This window comes from Dendrobates tinctorius, unplaced genomic scaffold, assembly GCF_039654945.1.
Source record: "Dendrobates tinctorius isolate UK_male_01 unplaced genomic scaffold, ASM3965494v1 ptg000016l, whole genome shotgun sequence".
Lineage (NCBI taxonomy): Eukaryota > Metazoa > Chordata > Amphibia > Anura > Dendrobatidae > Dendrobates > Dendrobates tinctorius.
Window position 1 is genome coordinate 16,746,592 of NW_027361684.1, and position 13,125 is coordinate 16,759,716.

Consider the following 13,125-nt stretch of genomic DNA (forward strand, 5'->3'; position numbering starts at 1 on the left):
GTTCTGCTAAAAGGTGGCACAAAAAAGTTACAGTAAGAGAGGGGGTGGGTGGGTTTACAGGTAACTAAAGAGCATTTGCACGAAAAAAAAATTTAAAAAAAAAAGGAGATTTTTGTGTACTCACCGTAAAATCTCTCTTAGCCTTTAATTGGGGGACACAGAACCGTGGGTGTTATGCTGCTGTCCACTAGGAGGCGACACTATGCATAATCTGAAAAAGATTAACTTTGGCTCCTCCTCTGCAGTATACACCCCTGGACGGCGTCAGCCTTCTCCAGTTTTGTGCCAAAGCATTAGGAGGAACGTAACCAAATAACATAACCATGCCTGTAAGAAGGCTACTATGTACGAGCTCAAAGAACAATATGAGAACTCAACCGTAAAACAACGGCCCATAAGGGCAACACGGTGGGAGCTGTGTCCCCCAATTAAAGGCTAAGAGAAAGAGATTTTACGGTGAGTACACAAAAATCTCCTTTACTCTGTCGCCTTATTGGGGGACACAGAACCGTGGGACGTCCCAAAGCAGTACCTGGGTGGGAAGCAATGGACGAATATTGTGCTAGCAGATCCCTAAATTTGGGGCACTGCCGCATGCAGAACCAGTCTACCCAGGCTCGCATCCGCTGAGGACTGGGTATGAACACTGTAGTGTTTCGTAAACGTGTGTAGGCTGGTCCAAGTGGCCGCCTTACACACTTGTTGTGCCGAAGCCTGATGCCGAATGGCCCAGGAGGCCCCTACTGCCCTTGTAGAGTGTGCCGTGATACCGGCCGGAAGAGGGGAACTGTTAAGTCGGTAGGCCTCATGTATGGTGGACTTGATCCACCTGGCAAGGGTAGCCTTGGAAGCCGGCAGCCCCTTGCGACTACCTTCCGGAAGAATGAAGAGGGAATCAGACTTCCGGAAAGGTGCAGTCCTGGACACGTAAATCCGCAATGCTCTGACGAGGTCAAGCGTATGCAGAGCCCTCTCCACTCTATGAACCGGAACCGGGCAAAGGGATGGCAGTGAAATCTCCTCATTGAGGTGAAAGTTGGACACAACCTTCGGAAGGAAGGATGGTACCGTGCGGAGAACCACCTTGTCCTGGTGAAAAGCTAGGAAAGGCCGTCTGCAGGAAAGTGCTGACAATTCCGACACTCTGCGTAACGAGGTGATCGCCACTAGAAAAACCACTTTCTGAGACAGAATGGAAAGTGGAACTCCTCTAAGAGGTTCGAAGGGTGGAGCTTGCAATGCTGTCAGGACCAGATTGAGGTCCCATGTATCCAGCGGACGTTTGTAGGGAGGAACCAATCGGGAAACTCCCTGGATGAAAGTCCTGACTTGCGGTTTAATAGCAATGCGCTTTTGAAAAAGGACTGAAAGCGCCGACACCTGACTCTTAAGCGAGCTTAAGGATAGCTTGGCGTCTAGGCCCGATTGAAGAAAACCTAGTACCTTCGGGAGGGAATAAGGGAGTGGGACTTGTCCATGAGATTCGCACCAAGAAAAGAAAGCTCTTCAGGTACGATAATAGAGCTTGGCGGAGGCAGGCTTCCTTGCCCTGATCATAGTTGCAATGACTGCCGGTGAAAAACCTGCCTGGGTTAGAATCCAGGTTTCAAGGGCCATGCCGTCAAATTGAGAGCCCCTGAATTCTGGTGGAAAAACGGACCTTGGGACAGAAGGTCGTGACGGTCGGGTAGACGCCAGGGGACGTCTGCAGTAAGTTGAACGATGTCGACGTACCATGTACGTCTGGGCCAGTCTGGCGCGATGAGGATGGTTGGAACTCCCTCTTGCTTGATCTTCCTCACGACCCTGGAGATTAGGGGGAGGGGTGGAAAAATGTACAGGAGTCGGAACTGGGACCAGTCCTGGACCAGGGCATCCGCTCCGAGTGACCGCGGGTCGTGTGTCCTGGCCATGAAATTGGGGACCTTGGTATTGAGATGGGATGCCATTAGGTCCACCTCCGGGGTTCCCCAACGTTGACAGATCTGGTAAAAAATCTCGGGATGGAGAGACCACTCCCCCGAGTCCATTCCTTGCCTGCTAAGGAAGTCGGCTTCCCAGTTTTCTACACCCGGAATGTGGACCGCAGAAAGTAGCGACCTCGTGTCTTCTGCCCAGCGGAGGATATGCGCCACTTCTCTCATCGCCTGGGCGCTGCGGGTCCCGCCTTGGTGGTTCACGTATTCCACAGCCGTGGCATTGTCCGACTGTATCCGTATGTGCGAGGCTGCAAGCAAGTGATGAAAGGCTCTCAGTGCCAAGAGGATGGCCCTGATTTCCAGAATATTGATGGGCAATGTCACTTCCCTCGGTGACCACTTGCCTTGTGCCCTGTGATGTAGGTGCACCGCCCCCCAGCCTGTCAAGCTTGCATCGGTAGTCAGGATCTTCCATTGTCCTGAGAGAAAGGGCTTCCCTCGTGAAAGCGAGGTTGGTTTGAGCCACCAATGCAGGGACCTCCTGGTTGACGACGTCAACCTGAACTCCCTGTCGAGGGAGAAGGGATTCCTGTCCCAAGATCTGAGTATGGCTAGTTGAAGGACCCTGAGGTGAAACTGGGCAAATGGCACTGCCTCTATTGCTGCTGCCATCCGGCCGAGGACTATCATGGCAAACCGGAGAGATCGAGGAGGACTGCGAAGGAGTGTACGAACTCCCAGACGGATGGCCAGTGTCTTGTCCATGGGAAGGAGCACCAGGCCCCTGGAGGTGTCGAATAACATTCCCAGGAATGTTAGAGTCTGACTTGGGATAGTCGACGATTTCTGTAGGTTGACTAGCCATCCCAGGCGACTCAGTGTGTCTATTGTGATTGAGACACTGACCTCGCAGTCTTTGAAAGTGGGAGACTTGATGAGGAGGTCGTCCAGGTACGGGATGACTAGAATGCCTCTTGAGTGCAGAACGTCCATGGTGGCCGCCATGACTTTGGTGAATGTTCTTGGAGCCGTGGCGAGTCCGAACGGAAGGGCGACAAACTGGTAGTGGTTTTGGTTGACCGCGAACCTGAGAAACCTTTGGTGGGCGGGGGCAATTGGTATGTGCAGATACGCATCCTGTATGTCTATGGAGGCAGGTATTCTCCCTGCTCCATGGATGCAATGATGGACCGGAGGGACTCCATGCGGAAATGACGGACCCGTACGTAATTGTTGAGCTGTTTTAGGTCCAGTATGGGTCGGACGCTGCCTCCTTTCTTGGGGACTACGAACAGATTTGAGTAGAACCCTCGGAATCTCTCGTTCGCGGGAACCAGCACCACAACTCCTGCTTGAAGGAGAGAGGAGACCGCTTGGTGGAAAGCACGAGCCTTGTCTGGTAGTGTTGGAGGAATAGAGAGGAAGAACCGGTTCGGTGGAGCGGAAGTGAACTCTATCTTGTATCCGGAAGACACTATTTCCCTGACCCACTTGTCTTCTGTAATAGGCAGCCAGACTTGCTGAAAGAGTAAAAGTCGGCAGCCTACTGGTGGGGTGTCTTCCGGAGTTCGTGAGTCATGATGAAGCGAAGTTCTGAGGTTTTCCTCCCTTGGGTTTCGCTTGGCCTGCTTTCGACTGCCAAGACCTGTCCGGTCGCTGCTGCGTCCGTGGGTTGTCCCTGCGTGGAGAGCGGTTACGGTTTTGCGCTGGGCGCGAAACGGACCAGCCCGAGGAATTCCGAAAGGATCGGAATCGTGTCTGGTTTCTTCGTTTAAACGTGCGTTTCGGTTTTAGTTGAGGGAGAGAGGTACTCTTACCCCCAGTGGCATTGGCTATCATTGTGTCCAACTTTTCGCCGAAAAGTCTTCCAGTAAGATACGGAAGTCGCGTGAGGGACTTCTTTGAGGCCGCATCCGCTTTCCATTCTCGCAGCCAGAAGATGCGTCGGATCGTGATGGCATTTGATGCTATTCCCGCTACACCTCTGGCGGAATCCAGGGCTGCATGAATCATGTAGTCTGCTACCACTGCTATCTGGACCGCTTGGTCCGAGAGCTCAGGATTTGAAGCTTGAAGACCCTCCTGTAGTTTTTTGGCCCAAGCCAGGATGGCCTTGGCCGCCCACACTGAAGCAAACGCAGGGCCCAGAGAGGCGCCTGCCGCTTCGAAAATAGAACGAGCCATGCGTTCTACTTGCCGGTCTGCTGCGTCCCTGAGAGTTGAGCTATCTGGCAGAGAGAGTAAGGTCTGCGCTGCTAGCCTCGAAACTGGGGGGTCCACTTCAGGTGGATCTGTCCATTGTTTGGTGTCTTTCTGTGGGAAGGGGTACTTCGCTTCCAAATATTTGCGATTAGCAAATTTTTTCTCAGGCTGCGCAAACTGTTTGGTAAGTATTTTCTCAAACTCATGGTGATTAGGGAAGACGTTAGGTGGTTTCTGAACACTTTCGAAGCAAATCCTATGTTCCGGGACTTCCGGGGCCGACTCTGGAATTTTTAGCACCCGATGGATGGCAGAGATTATGTCCTCAACTAGCGCTGTATTGCTAGGGGGAGAAGGTACCACGGACCTCTCCGTCTCATTATCTGAGTCGGAGTCACAGATGCCCTCCGAATCCTGTGCCTCGCTAAGGTGATCCCTGGAGGGCGACCTGGGGCGGGGGTCTTCTGTGATGGGGGATCTCTGTGACAGGAGACTGCCTAGGAGACCTGGAATGACGCTGTCTCTCCCTGGAGGGGGACGACCTTGTGCTATAGGATGACTCAGGTGATCGAGACCTGTGGGTCCGCTTACGTCTGTGAGAGTCGGAAGCAGCATGTTCCTGAGACAAGCTGTCCGTTTGCTGTGTAACGTCCATAGCCGGAGCCCGACTCTGCAGAGCTTGCAGCAATGTGGCAGTTAGGTTGTCTATGGACTGTGTCATAGACTGTGACATCTGAGTTGCCCTTTCCGGCGTGGCCTGTGACACTGAAGCGTCAGTAGGGACTCCCTGTGGTTCTGACCCAGAGTTCTGGATGCAGTCCCGGCAGTGCGGATACGTGCTGCCACTAGGGAGCGTGGCTTTGCAGGCTGTGCAGAATGCATAGAAACATTCCTGCCTGGTTCTCTTCCTCGAGCCCGGCATAGTGCACAGAGGCTGGCTATAAGGGATCGTACAAGGGTGGCTACGCAGAGGGAACCCACAGATAGCCTTATAGGAAGTATAGATTCACAGCTGAGTATGCGAACCCAGCTGTGAGCTTACCCCACCGGTGTGCCCCTAGGTCCAGCGCCGACAGATCCCAGTTCTGTGCCCCCCGGAGACTGCTGTGATGCTCCTCTCCTGGATCTCATCCAAAAAAAATGGCCACCGGGACTCTGAGGAGAGGGAGGAGGGGGCGGAGAGCTGAAAAGGGCGCGCGGGGCTGTGTAAAAACGCGCCCTTTCTGCCTCAATCCGCCCCTTCTATGACACTTCAGTGTGTCATTTTAGTCATCCGGGGGGCGGGCCGGGGAAAAGGCGGCGGCTTCGGCTAGGCCGAAGCCGCGGTCTAAATTTGAGGCCTGATGCCCAGGAGGGCTCCAGAGCGGCGCGGTAGTCCGGGGGGGGGGGGGGGGCGGATTTGTACCAAACCCCCCCAGAATGGTCGACTGGATAGCAGTGGGGGTAGCGGTTCCTGTATGGGGGGCCCCCGGAGCGCTATGGAGCCGCTGCTGCTGCAGAGACAGGGACGCAGAAAAGCCCTGTCTCTGCTGTGCCATCCAGTCCGCACCCTCCCCCCGGCCCCAACAGGATCCCTCAGCTGGTCTGGGGTCCCTGGAAGCTGCGGAATGCTGCCTGTACTCCAACCCTACCTGAGGCGTCTCAACCTAATGCCCCCTGCGGGGGATTAGGGAGGGTGCGTCTGTCACCGTCAGGGGGTCTTCATCCTCTCCTCAACCTCAACCCAGAGCCCAAAGGGGTTGGGGAAGGAGGGGGGTCTCGACCTCGAACCAGGACCCGAGGAACTGGGGAGGGAGCGACATGGGAAATAGCCACCTCGACCTCAACCGGGTACCCCTAATGGGGGACCGAGGAGGGAGCCATGCCGGGAGTCTCGCTGGAGACCCGCTTTTCTTCATCTGTAGTCCTTTGGAAAAAAATCCAGGAAAAAGACAGAGTAAAAAAAAAATTCTTAGGTGTGCCTCCTGCGACACTAAGCAAAAACTGGAGAAGGCTGACGCCGTCCAGGGGTGTATACTGCAGAGGAGGAGCCAAAGTTAATCTTTTTCAGATTATGCATAGTGTCGCCTCCTAGTGGACAGCAGCATAACACCCACGGTTCTGTGTCCCCCAATAAGGCGACAGAGTAAAAGCAGACACACATTCCCACATTGGCAAACATGAAAAAAACAGGTAAACACATTAAACAGACCACTAAAAAGGTGCAATAGAACAAAGACAACCAAAGAAAGGCTAAAAACAACAAAGGCAAGACAAAAAAGAGGAACAAATCCAATAATGAATTGGGCTCCAAAAATGCTTTGACTGATAGAGCTATGGATTAGTCAGAAATGAGAAGAGCAGGGTGGAGGCAATGTTATAACCGATACTACTTACCATCATCATCCTCAACAAACTTCTTGCTGGATCTCTGCACCACCTCCCCTTCATTGTTGTATTCCTCCTCAGATTCCTCTGCTTCGCTTTCCACAAAGTCTGACATAGTTCTTCTGTTCATGAGAATCAAAAAAAAGATAAGAAGGCTTGTTATGATCCCAACTAAACAAAATCAGGTGCAATTTCTAGAACAATTGTCTCCTTTTACACAACGCAGTGTCCTGAATGTGCTCGCACATACTCAAGCCCCCATGCCCATTAGATAGCAGTGGTCTGAGCCATCGTGTAACAGCTATCTCTATATCTCCCAATAAGGAACACTCCAGCGAGTGCCCAGTGTAGCCCTCCATATTCATGAGCTCTGTATAAGTCCCCCCTTCACAAGCCAGTGTCTACAGTATTTTCCTAAAATACCCAGAGGATAGGGAATATAAAAGGGGCAGCACTGCGCAGGATCTAAGCGCAATATTAACCCCTTCACCCCCAAGGGTGGTTTGCACGTTCATGACCGGGCCAATTTTTACAATTCTGACCACTGTACCTTTATGAGGTCATAACTCTGGAACGCTTCCATGGATCCCGGTGATTCTGACATTGTTTTCTCGTGACATATTGTACTTCATGTTAGTGGTAAAATTTCATTCAAATAACTTGCGTTTATTTGTGAGAAAAACGGAAATTTGGCCGATTTTCCAACTTTGAATTTTTATGCCCTTAAATCACAGAGATACGGCACACAAAAAACTTGATAACTAACATTTCCCACATGTTTACTTTACATCAGCACAATTTTGGAACCAAAATTTTTTTTTGTTAGGAAGTTATAAGGGTTAAAAGTTGACCAGCGATTTCTCATTTTTACAACACCATTTTATTTTTAGGACCACATCACATTTGAAGCCACTTTGAGGGGTCTATATGATAGAAAATACCCAAAAGTGACACCATTCTAAAAACTGAACCCCTTAAGGTGCTCAAAACCACATTCAAGAAGTTTATTAACCCTTTAGGTGCGTCACAGGAATTTTTTTGAATATTTAAAAAAAAAAAATGAACATCTAACTTTTTTTCATAAAAAAAATACTTCAGGTTCAATTTTTTTTATTTTACCAAGGGTAACAGGAGAAATTGAACTGCAAAAGTTATTGTGCAATTTGTCCTGAGTACGCAGATACCTGATATGTGGGGGGGAACGACTGTTTCGGCGCATGGCAGAGCTCAGAATGGAAGGAGCGCCGTTTGACTTTTTCAATGCAAAATTGGCTGGAATTCAGATTGGACGCCATGTCACGTTTGGAGAGTCCCTGATGTACCTAAACAGTGGAAACCCCCTACAAGTGACCCCATTTTGGAAACTAGACCCCCCAAGGAACTTATCTAGATATGTGGTGAGAACTTTGAACCCACAAGGGCTTTACAGAAGTTTATAACGTACAGCGGTACAATTAAAAAATCATATTTTTTCCACAAAAATGATCTTTTCACCCCAATTTTTATTTTCCCAAGGGTAACAGGACCCTAAAAGTTATTGTGCAATTTGTCCTGAGTACGCTGATACCCCACATGTGGGGGTAAACCACTATTTGGGCGCATGGCAGAGCTCGGAAGGGAAGCAGCGCCATTTGACGTTTTTGGCTGGAATTGAGATCGGACACGATGTCGCGTTTGGAAAACCCCTGATGTACCAAAACAGTGGAAACCCCCCACAAATGACACCATTTTGGAAACTAGACCCCCTAAGGAACTTATCTAGATCTGTGGTGAGAACTTTGAACCCCCATGGGCTTCACAGAAGTTTATAACATAAAGCCATACAATTAAAAAATCATATTTTTTCTACAAAAATGATCTTTTCACCCTCAATTCTTATTTTTCCAAGGGTAACAGGACCCTAAAAGTTATTGTGCAATTTGTCCTGAGTACGCTGATACCCCACATGTGGGGGTAAACCACTATTTGGGCGCATGGCAGAGCTCGGAAGGGAAGCAGCGCCATTTGACGTTTTGGGCTGGAATTGAGATCGGACACCATGTCGCGTTTGGAAAACTCCTGATGTACCAAAACAGTGGAACCCCCCCACAAATGACACCATTTTGGAAACTAGACCCCCTAAGGAACTTATCTAGATGTGTGGTGAGCACTTTGACCCCCCCAGTGCTTCACACAAGTTTATAACATCCGGGCGTGAAAATAAAAAATTCGTATTTTTTCCACAAACATGATCTTTTAATCACCATTTTTTTATTTTCCCAAGGGTACCAGGAGAAATTGGACCCCAAAAGTTGTTGTCCAATTTGTCCTGAGTATGCTGATACCCCATATGTGGGAGAAAACTACTGTATGGGCACACGTCGGGGCTCGGAAGGGAAGTAGTGACGTTTTGGAATGCAGACTTTGATGGAATGGTCTGCGGGTGTCATGTTGCCTTTGGAGAGCCCCTAATGTACCTAAACAGTGGAAACCCCCGACAAATGACCCCATTTTGAAAACTAGACCCACTAAGGAACGTATCTAGATGTGAGGTGAGCACTTTGAACCCCCAAGGGCTTCACAGAAGTTTATAATGCCAGGGCATGAAAATAAAAAAATCGTATTTTTTCCACAAACATGATCAATTAGTCCCCAATTTTTTCATTTTCCCAAGGGTAACAGGAGAAATTGGACCCCAAAAGTTGTTGTCCAATTTGTCCTGAGTACGCTGACACCCCATATGTGGGAGAAAACTACTGTATGGACACACGTCGGGGCTCGGAAGGGAAGCAGTGACGTTTTGGAATGCAGACTTTGATGGAATGGTCTGCGGGTGTCATGTGCGTTTGGAGAGCCCCTGATGTACCTAAACTATTGAAACTCCCCACAAGTGACCCCATTTTGGACACTAGACCCCCCACGGAACTTATCTAGATGTGTGGTGAGCACTTTGAACCCCCAAGTGCTTCACAGAAGTTTATAACACTCGGACGTGAAAATAAAAAAATCATTTTTTTCCACAAAAATGATATTTTTGCCCCCAATTTTTTATTTTCCTAAGGGTAACAGGAGAAATTGGACCCCAAAAGTTGTTTTGCAATTTGTCCTGAGTAGGCTGATACCCTACATGTGGGGGTAAAACACTGTTTGGGCGCATAGCAGAGCTTGGAAGGGAAGGAGCACCATTTGACTTTTTCAACTCAGAATTGGCTGGAATTGAGATCAGACGCCATGTTGCATTTGGAGAGCCCCTGATGTGCCCAAACAGTGGAAACCCCCAATTCTAACTCCAACCCGAACCCCAACACGCCCCTAACCCTAACCCTAGCCCTAGTCCTACCCTAACCCAACACACCCCTAGCCCTAACCCTAGCCCTAACCCTAATGGAAAAATGGAAATAAATACATTTTTTTAATTTTATTATTTTTCCCTAACTAAGGGGGTGATAACGGGGGGTTTGATTTACTATTTATGGCGTTTTTTATGTTGGGCGGCTGTCGCACGCTAAAAGTGCTTTTTATTGTAAAAATAGTTTTTGCATCACCACATATTGAGAGCTATAATTTTTCCGTATTTTGACCCACCGAGTCATGTGAGGTCTTATTTTTTGCGGGACAAGTTGACGTTTTTATTGGTACCATTTTTGGGCACGTGAAATTTTTTGATTGCTTTTTATTCCGATTTTTGGGACGCAGAATGAACAAAAACCAGCGTTTCATGAATTTCTTTTGGGGGGGGGTGCGTTTACACCGTTCCGCGTGCGGTAAAATTGATAAAGCGGTTTAATTCTTCGGGTCGGTACGGTTACAGCGATACCTCATTTAGGTCGTTTTTTATGTTTTTGTCGGTTTTATGCAATGAAAACTACTTTATATAAAAAATAATTATTTTTGCATCGCTTTATTCAGCGAGCTATAACTTTTTTATTTTTTCGCTGATTATGCTGTGTGGCGGCACGTTTTTTGCGGGACAAGATGACGTTTTCAGCGGTACCATGGCTATTTATATGAGTCTTTTTGATCGCGCGTTATTACACTTTTTGTTTGGCGGTATGATAATAAATCATTATTTTTTGCTTCGTTTTTTATTTTTATTTTTTAAGGGGTTCGCTAAAGGGGTTAACTAATGGGACAGTTTTATAGGGCGGGTCGTTACGGACGCGGCGATACCTAATATGTGTACTTTTATTGTTTTTTTATTATTATTATTTCCAAAAAATGGATTTATTGGGGGAATATTTTTTTTTTTCTAATTTATTTGGCGATTTTTTTTTTTTATTATTTTTACAATTTTTTTTATTTTTTTTTTTACTTTATTAAATAGTCCCAGGTGGGACATCACTGTCCTGTGACAGATCGCTGATCTGTCACATCACAGATCACTGTGACAGATCAGCGATCTGACACAGGCACTGCAGAAGGCTTCCTCATGCCTGCGCTTTGCAGGCACTGAGGAAGCCAGCTTCCGCAGGCCCCCGAAGGCCCCCGTCACCATCTTGGATTCGGGGGCCTGGAGGAAGGGAGTTCCCCGCAGCAGCACTGCACATTGCGCTGCCGTGGGGGGCTCAGGGAAGCACGGAGGGAGCCCCCTCCCTGCCGATGCTTCCCTTTAACCCCCGGTACACCGCGATCGTGTTTGATCGCGGTGTGCAAGGGGTTAACGTGTCGGGGGCGGTCCGTGACCGCCCCTGACACATTGTGCCGGGTGTCAGCTGTGATAATCAGCTGACACCCGGCCGCGATCAGCGGCGCTCACCACGTGGGCGCCGCTGATCGCGCCGACGTACCATCCCGTCCCCGGTCATACGGGCCCGGGTACCGTGGACGGGATAGTACGTCGGATGGCAGGAAGGGGTTAAAAATATCACAAAAGTGCAGAGCTAATGCATTCAGCAGACTTAGGTTGAAGAAACAGCGTATTGGCCCTGGGAAAGAGAATCCCAACCAAGGTCCTAGTTACTTGTTCTGCTGCCCGGCTCCTGGTCCACGAGGCGATCCTCAATCATACGCAGGTGAAAGTGAAAAGATGCAGAAAACCAGTCTGGTGCCGGCGCTCCCGAAAATTATATCCTGTCCAATATTGGTTTAGAAAAAAGTTTTTATTCTAAATATACAAGGTAAAAATCAACGCGTTTCGGCTCGGAGAGCAAAAGCCTTCATCAGGCGAATTATACAACCATACTGGAACAATAGCCGGGTCTTTTTAAAACCTTTTTCACAAAGGGAGAGGGAGGGGTGTTTTCTACTCGCATCAATACTCCACTTGATTTGCTTATTCCTCTTATTTAGCACAGGTGGTATAATTCACTCAGATATATGCTAATGTGGACCAGATATCTTAAAAGGTTATACTCTAGTAAAAAGGTAATCATACATTATAGCGCCAATATGGCCTATCCAAAAAGAAAGAACCGTTTTTATACAACTAATGACAAAGTAACCCATAAAAGTAAACAAAAAAAAACAAAAACCCAAATAATCACAAAAAACAAATACAAAAAAAAAAAAAACATCCCCCCCCCCAAAAAAAAACCAACCAAAAACACACAATCCCCCAGAAAACCACCAACAATCGCAGGCAACTAACAACTGATGCTTCGTGAAATAGTTATGAAAACAAAAAAATATAAAATGTAATAGATCTGACCGCTATGTTAATAGGTATAACATCTCTAAGCTTTCTCAATTACATTGTTCAAACTGTTCGGGTACAAAGTTTGTAACCGAAATACCCAAAACGATTCCTTCTTGTTTAATATTTGGTTGTGATTCAACACTCGGGAAGGTATAATTTCTACTGGTGTAACTGTTATTTGGAATTTTTTATTATGCTTTAATAACATACGTCACGACAAGCTATGCTGAAGGAAGCCGATTTTTGTATTGTGACGGTGTCCATTCATTCCTGTTCTGCAGCCAACATATTGGAGGCCGCAGCAAGACGTGACTACATAAATAACGTAGTCACTGTCGCAAGACAGATGTTGCTCAATCTCAAATACTTCACGAGTACTAAATGCAGTGATCGAGCGAGCCCCATGTTGTGAAATGCTGCTGTGCAGCAGTTCCTCGATCCACATTTGTAAACCCCCGGGGATAAATTTCTAGAGACAACTTTTGAAGACCCACAAATAAAATCTGTGGGGTTTTTTTAATTACTGGGCGCTATCAGATTTCTTATGGCGCGACCCCTCTTAAAAGGTTATACCAGGTTTTTTCAGTAACAAATTCTTTACAATGGGGTCTTCAATTAAAAGATACCAAAATTTTACAGTCAGAACAAGAATGAATGGACAATACACCAGCCCAAGATATACCTTCTTCAGAGTTTAATCGCAAACAAATATTAAACAAGAAGGAATCGCTTTGGGTATTTTGGTTACAAACTCTGTACCTGAACGGTTTGAACGATGTGATTGAGAAAGCTTAGCGATGTTATGCCTATCAACATAGCGGTCAGATCTATTACATTTTCTATTTGTTTTCATAACTATTTCACGAAGTATCAGTTGTTAGTTGCCTGTGACAGTTGGTTTTCTGGGTTTTTTTTTCCTTTTTTTTTTTTTTTTTGGGGGGGGTGTTGTGCTTTCTTGTACACTGCTCAAAAAAATAAAGGGAACAGTAAAGGCCCCGTCACACACAGTGATCTCGCTAGCGA

General features: G+C 47.6%; 1 protein-coding gene across 1 annotated transcript in view; it reads right to left on the reverse strand.

The window, feature by feature from the left end:
* SUPT6H (SPT6 homolog, histone chaperone and transcription elongation factor) overlaps nt 1-13,125 on the reverse strand; it is a 78,048-nt gene that overhangs the window by 54,830 nt on the left and 10,093 nt on the right. Inside the window, exon 2 of the mRNA XM_073565521.1 lies at nt 6,498-6,610. Coding sequence (XP_073421622.1) covers nt 6,498-6,603 — 106 coding nt within the window. The 5' untranslated portion in view covers nt 6,604-6,610. The remainder of the gene's footprint in view (nt 1-6,497; nt 6,611-13,125) is intronic.